General features: G+C 33.2%; 1 protein-coding gene across 1 annotated transcript in view; it reads right to left on the bottom strand.

The window, feature by feature from the left end:
- Positions 1–5,382: 5,382 nt before the first annotated feature.
- NLGN1 (neuroligin 1) overlaps positions 5,383–6,797 on the bottom strand; it is an 831,070-nt gene continuing 829,655 nt past the window's right edge. The window contains exon 8 of the mRNA XM_036930909.2: positions 5,383–6,294. Coding sequence (XP_036786804.2) covers positions 6,239–6,294 — 56 coding nt within the window. The 3' untranslated portion in view covers positions 5,383–6,238. The remainder of the gene's footprint in view (positions 6,295–6,797) is intronic.

Below are 6,797 nucleotides of genomic sequence, written 5' to 3'. Positions count from 1 at the left end.
TTTCTGTTTCGTTGGTCTACATAACAAACAAGACATGATATTTTCTTGTGAGCATAGTCACCTTCATGTCAAATGTATGTAAATCTATAGTTGCTATCATGGTTTTTGGTGCAAAGAACTTTTCTGATTCAGGTCAGGGAGAAAAATGTAGTTTAACATAGGATTTGAACTGTGGAAAATTCAAGGGGACATTGATGAGATCAACTCCTATTGATGAATATTATCTTGATGCCTGCTTCTTTCCTCAAGATTTTTCTCTGTAAATAATTCCTTCAGCACTAGCTCTAATTATTGCTTCTCTCAATTGTTCTCTATGGTTTTATAGCCCTGGAAAAAAACATATATGCTTATTATTCATGAAACCTTTCAGTTGCCAGAAAGAAAAAAATACAGCTCTCCCTCCTTAACGCATCCTTTCACACCTCCTGGACGGCCCAGTTCTTTTCTCCTTCCTCCCTCACATAACTCTCCAGAAATGTTTTGTTGGAAACCATGCTCACATGCTAAGCTCTTTTGTTTTGTTTCCCAAAACACCGTGTAGGACTTTGTGTAGAATGGCAACCTGATGCAGACATAATGTCAATGAATGTTAAGTATACGTAGACCATCAGCCAAAGGATTTTCTCCATATACAGTCTTGATCACACAGCACTCAATGAACCTTTTATCACTGTTTAAAACATGCACAGCTTCATAGCATGAGCTCATTCATCTTTGCTTAAAAGCGTTCGCGGAAATCTGAGCCGAAGTAGTTTCCACCAAATATTCTTCAACTCTAATGTGAAGCCTTTTATTACTTCCTTTCCGTTTTTTCTTCTTTTTTTTTAAAATAGCTGTTCTTAGGCTCTTTAAGGCTTAAAGTAAAAAAGATACCGAAATAAATCATGTAGCAAATTGTGGGCCACAGGAATCAACTTCAAAAATTGATGGCCAGAGAATCAGAGATGCAATAGATGTCTTGGGAAATGAAGAAACGAGGCAAACAGTTAAATTGGATCATTCTCAGCAGCAGGAGTAAAGTGATCAGTGGACTGTCTACCCTATTGCTGTTCAATTTGGGCAGAAGCCTCAGACCACCAAGTAGGGTAGCTAAAGACATCAAGACAACCACTGCTGTCCGTGAGATACTGAGCTTTGGATGAGACCCAGACCATCCGACGGCGCCATCTCCCAGGTGTTTGCTTCAGGTCTGTGAGCCCAGGGGAGGAGAAGGCATACTTTTGCTTTAGTCACTCTTACCTGACTCTGACCTCAATGAAAATACTTATCCATCATAGTTCTTGTCTTGCTATTGATTTCCTTCTGAATATAGGGCTCAGCAAACTTGTTATTCTTGAGCTATTTTAATATTGATTGGCAGTTGAAAAATATGCTCTGTAGATGTAAGTAGTATGCTTAACGACCCAAAGCCCCACGACAACATCCCTGTGCAGAGGGGGATCATAAGACAGGGGACCTTCCCTACACTGGCCGGATTGTGTTAAACCTCTTGGGAGTTTCCTATCTGAAATAACATGTCCCAGACTAAGGCAGCAGGCAGGTTTCAGTCATAAGCATGTAAGAAGACAATCAGAGGTAGTAACAATCCACATGTGGCTTAGCTCTTCCACAGTCTTGTAGATCTCAGTAGCTGAAAACAAAAAGTTCTTAGCTTTACAAGTTAAACGTACTCATTTTACTCAGGTCTGAAATGTATTAAAGTCTTGACTCATCTGGAAAAAAAATAAAACTAAGTTCATCCTTACCTGTGATGTCAGTATAAAGTTCAGATGGATCCACTATTTAACGATAAACAATAAGGCTGCCAATACAGAAGAAAATATGAGCATTAAAAAAAAAATCTAGGAATGGAGAACATCCTTCTAAGCAAGACACAAAGTCCAGAAAAACAGAAAGAAAACAGTGATACATTTAAATAATAAAACACAAACAGTTTGCTCAGCACAAAATAGCATAAAATTCAAAGGAAAATTGAGCAAAATTATTTACAACACACATGACAAAGAGTAATGATTTTATTTACCTAAGGAAGAGTTCTTATAATTCCATACAAGAGATTAATAAACAAAAATATACAAAGTAAAGAAAGACATTTAATATAAAAAAGAAATACAATGGCTTATAAGCATAAGATACTTTACCACAATTTAAAAATGCAAATTAATACAATAATGACATTCCATTTATATTAGAATGGAAGAGATAAAAAAGTGCAATTACATTTTTGGCCAGAGCATAGGAAAACAGATTTTCTAATACACTTTTGATGGGTGTGTAAATTTGTGTACCATCTTTAAATATAATCAGGAAATAGTAAAAAAAAAAATATTTTGATCCAAATTTTCTAATTGTGAAAATTATCCCTTAAGTATACTTCCATTCATGTGCACAAATATATGTTCAAGGATTACATTTCATTTCTTACAGTACTTTTGTGTTTTTTCTGCATTAACAATGATCATTTACCTTGTTTAGTTTTCTACATGATTCCCAAATTCAGAAAAATAATTATAAATCCATACAAATAACATGTTTTTTCACATGATGAAACACATCAAATACTCTATCAGTTACAGTTTTATTCTACAAACATCTCTACTTGGGTTCCCAGGGTCACACTCTAAAGCTGGACTGACTGTTCTTTGGTCTCTGAACAGCCATCCTGGGTGTTCCCTCCGTTTTCCTAGATCCATGCCTACTTGGACTGATGTACTGGACTAATTTTAATATAGATATAAAATTCTAGGTTAATCATAATTTCCCCTTGAAAATGTGAAGGCATTTATTCAGTGTCTTCTAGTGCCTAGAGTTGATGTTGAGAACCTCTTTTTTTCCTCTCTGGAAGCTTTAGGAACATATTTGCTGATGTCCTGAACTTCTGTGACAGTAAGCCTTGACAGAGTGCTTTTTCCATCCATTATGTGAGGCCCTTTCAATTAATAAACTCATACATTTAAGTATGAAACATTTTCATGTATTACCTCTTTTATTACAATCCTTTTTATTTTACTGTAAGGTTTAACACAGATACAGAAAAACCTCATGAAATAAATGTTTGATTTTAATATATCACCATAGGAGAAATACTCTGGAAAAAAACACCCAGATTTAGAAACAGGATTTAGCAAACCACCCTACCGTTCCTCCACACACCCCACCTCAATCACAACTTCTTTTCCCTCCTGTAAATAATCACCATCTTGGAGGCTTATTACCCACCTTGCTTTTCTTTATAATTTTGTCACCCAAGGGTACTTCCTAAGCAGTAATTACTTTTTTTAGTTTTTGTAAATTTTTTATAATCTACATGTTATCTCACCATATTTTTCCCTCACAATTTATTCATGAATAAATCAGAAAATTTGACAAAATTTCCTATAGTATGGATTTTGCTGATTTCATCCCCCTGGTATTTTAACCTGTTTCTTTGTCCTATGTATTTCCTGACCATAGGACCTAGAGAATCAGAATACAGGATGATTTTTGTGGTGCAAAACCTTTTCAGAGGTGGTATTGAGTATTTCCATTTAGGAAATAGGGATCGGTTGTTTCTATTTTTATGATGTTATCAGCCATTAATGATCAATATTTAGATCCATTAATTCATTAGGAGTGAGAAGGAGGTGTAATTCTAATACAATGATTCCTTCTTTTATTACCCAAATACTTCTGTAAAGAGTAAATTCTCTTCATCTACTATTGGTACCTAGTTATATGGTTCATAGAGGAATGGGTGGACAAATTCTTTAATGCTTCCTTTTGTTTATCAGTTTTCAAAATAATGAGTTGAATTCCAATTATCCTCCCTAAGTGACAGAAGAGTTTTCTTTTTAAACATTACTAACTTATGGATTTCTACTTGATATGTTTTGATCAACTGAAATTATTCTTACTGCTGCTCATATTTGTCCTACTGTTTGGATGGTAAGTTCTTCAAGTTGACTCTGGAGTCCTTTTGACATGCCTGTAAAAGTTTTTGACAAGATGTTCCAGGTTTGTCTTGTATTGTTTGGTTCCCAGCTATCTCCCTCTCCAAACCCATCCCCCTCTACCCCATCATCATGGTGTACAATTTAAAGTAGGGAATGTTATTTCAAGAACATACTCTGGACCTTGGAGTTGCTCATTACTACTGGCTCATTGTTTGCATAACTTCTTAGTGTTTGATATTTCCACTTTAAAATCCAAACAACAGTATTTTAATGTAATGTCTTTTATGTTGAATCAGAATATCTGTTCTTCCACATTAAGATTGTCATTTCTCAAAGACAGTAGAGATAACAGGGTTGGTGTATCACAATATATCTCATTTATGGTATCCCTCATGACACAGATAACATTCTCAGTGTAACAATAGCACTATTATCAAAACCGCTATGATTACTTAAAGTAATTAAATTTGTGCATATGATTTCCCTATTCTCACATTTCCTTTAGTTGTACTGTCTACATTGTCAAAGCATAGAGTCTTTGTATAATGTACTTTCTAGATGAAAGCCTCATCTAGTCACAGTCCTTTGAGTAAATATATATTTAGTACCCAACATCAGTCCTTTACATCAATGTCACCTTTCTGTTTCTGTGAAGGTCATTTTCTGGTAAACTTCTCAGGAATCATTCATGGGAACAATATTGTCTGAAGTCTTGAACGTCAATAAGAGTTTGTTGATGGCTTTCATACTTCTATCTTAAGTAAAGTTAGTTCATGGATGAAATATAAAAACCATTGGCTTACATTCTCTTTCCTTGAGTATCTTACATATATGCTACCTGATTTTCTTCTGGCATAAAGCATAGCTTTCAAAACAGTCTGATGTTAATCTAGTTATATTATGAGACTCTACATTATAAGAGACTTTGTATTTTTACCTGGATGTAAATATCCAAATAATTTTTTAAATTTGATATTCAATAATCTTAGTAGAATATGTCCTAATGCTGTTCATTTTATCAGATTTCTCAGATAGTCAGTGTATCCTTTCAAAATATATTTTGAAACCTCTTTCTATTAGACTGAGAAAGTCTTTCGTGATTTATAGTTCTTATCGTATTCATTCTGTTTCCTGTTTTGCTCTTCTATTATGCAGATTCCTTATGTTGAGTCTTTGTCTCTCTTCTTATTTGTCATTTGCTCTTGAATACTTTTCTTTTTTTATTGTTGGACTTTTCCTCCTTTTTACCTTGTTTCTCTGTAGTTACCTCTTAAATTTCTTAAATCATTCGTTACCCTTGTTTCTTTCAGTACAATCTTCACTTTTGAAATCACTGTTTCTTTTATATGTTATTCTTCTTGAGTTCTATTCAAGCATCTCTTAACTTTTCCAGTTTTGATTTATGTTATTATTTATAGGTGTATTATTTCCTTAATAGCATTTAGTTTATCTAATTTTTATCTTCCAAAAAACTTTTTAGAACTCTTCATCTGTTTTCTCTTCTTATATTCTTCTTTTTCTGATGGGTTTATGTATTTTGTATCCCTCTTAGATTTTTGTGAGGATCTGGGGGAAGGAAGAAGTAACAATAGGTTTTCAATCCACAATATTTAAATCAGCACTATTTTTCTTGTGGGTTTTTTCCTTAATTGATTTACAGGATTTTTCTATCCAACTAATCAATCTTTCATTGTTTATATGTGTTGTAAATATTTACTTTCAGTATGTGCTTGTCATCATTAAAAAAATATTATCTGTTGCATTGAGATTTTAATTTCATTTCTTATCCTTTCCTTTATAATTTATATTATTTTGAGTCTGGTTAATTCTTCCCTACTTCAAATGCCTGACAATATTTTCTTTTTTTCTTTTCTTTTTTTTTGTTAAGGTATCATTGATATATAATCTTACCCTCAGGTTTCACATGAGCAATATTGTGATTACCACATTTCCCCTGTTATTAAGTCCCCACCACATATGACAATACTTTCTTATAAGTTCTTCTAAAATATTTAAAATTTGCTTTTCATGTTGGCATATTTAATTTATGTGAGATTAATTTTTATATGTAGTATTATGTCAAGATAATTTTCTCCCACAAAGAAAAAGCCATATTAAGCTGATGAATTTGTCCTTTTCTCTTGACTTGTAATGTCACTCTAGCATATAGCAAATTCTTCTTTTTTCATAGGTCTGTTTATGAGTTCTCTTATTCTTCATTTGTCTCTCTCTGAATTGATACTACTGTTTTAATTATAATAGCTTAATTGTAACTCTTGAAATATGATAGGTGAAGTAGTTGCTTCTTATTCTTTTGCTTCCATATGATCTTGGACATTCTTGACCTTTACCCATCTAAGGTCTGGAAACAAAGAAACAAACAAACATACTCTGTAGCAATTTTGATTAGAATAGCTTTGAATTTATGGATAAATTTGAGACATTTTTATTTACTTCAATTTTCTTATAAAGTAGACACACAGTATGCTCCCATGGAGCATCTACATATAATGCCCCCCACACACATACATAGGCAACACACATTTCACATGTTTGTATATGAATGGAATATTTGTAGAAATAGATATATATATATATACAAATTAGTAACTGTCAGCATCTCTGGGGAAAGAGACTAAAGAACTGGAATCCGAAGTGAAAGGGAGTTTAGTTTTCACTGTAAAGAATTTCTTCCTATTTGTATTTCTTTTTACCTTGTGCATGCATTACTTTTTCTATTAAGCAGTCCCATTGTTAGACTATTCACTGGCCTAAATCAGCATCTTAATTTTGACTAGTGATTGGCGTGAGAATTGAGGAAAATATGGTAGTGTGAGAACCACAATCTTCTTCTATGGTATCGTC

This window comes from Manis pentadactyla, chromosome 1, assembly GCF_030020395.1.
Source record: "Manis pentadactyla isolate mManPen7 chromosome 1, mManPen7.hap1, whole genome shotgun sequence".
Lineage (NCBI taxonomy): Eukaryota > Metazoa > Chordata > Mammalia > Pholidota > Manidae > Manis > Manis pentadactyla.
This window is presented reverse-complemented; position numbering and strand designations above follow the sequence as displayed.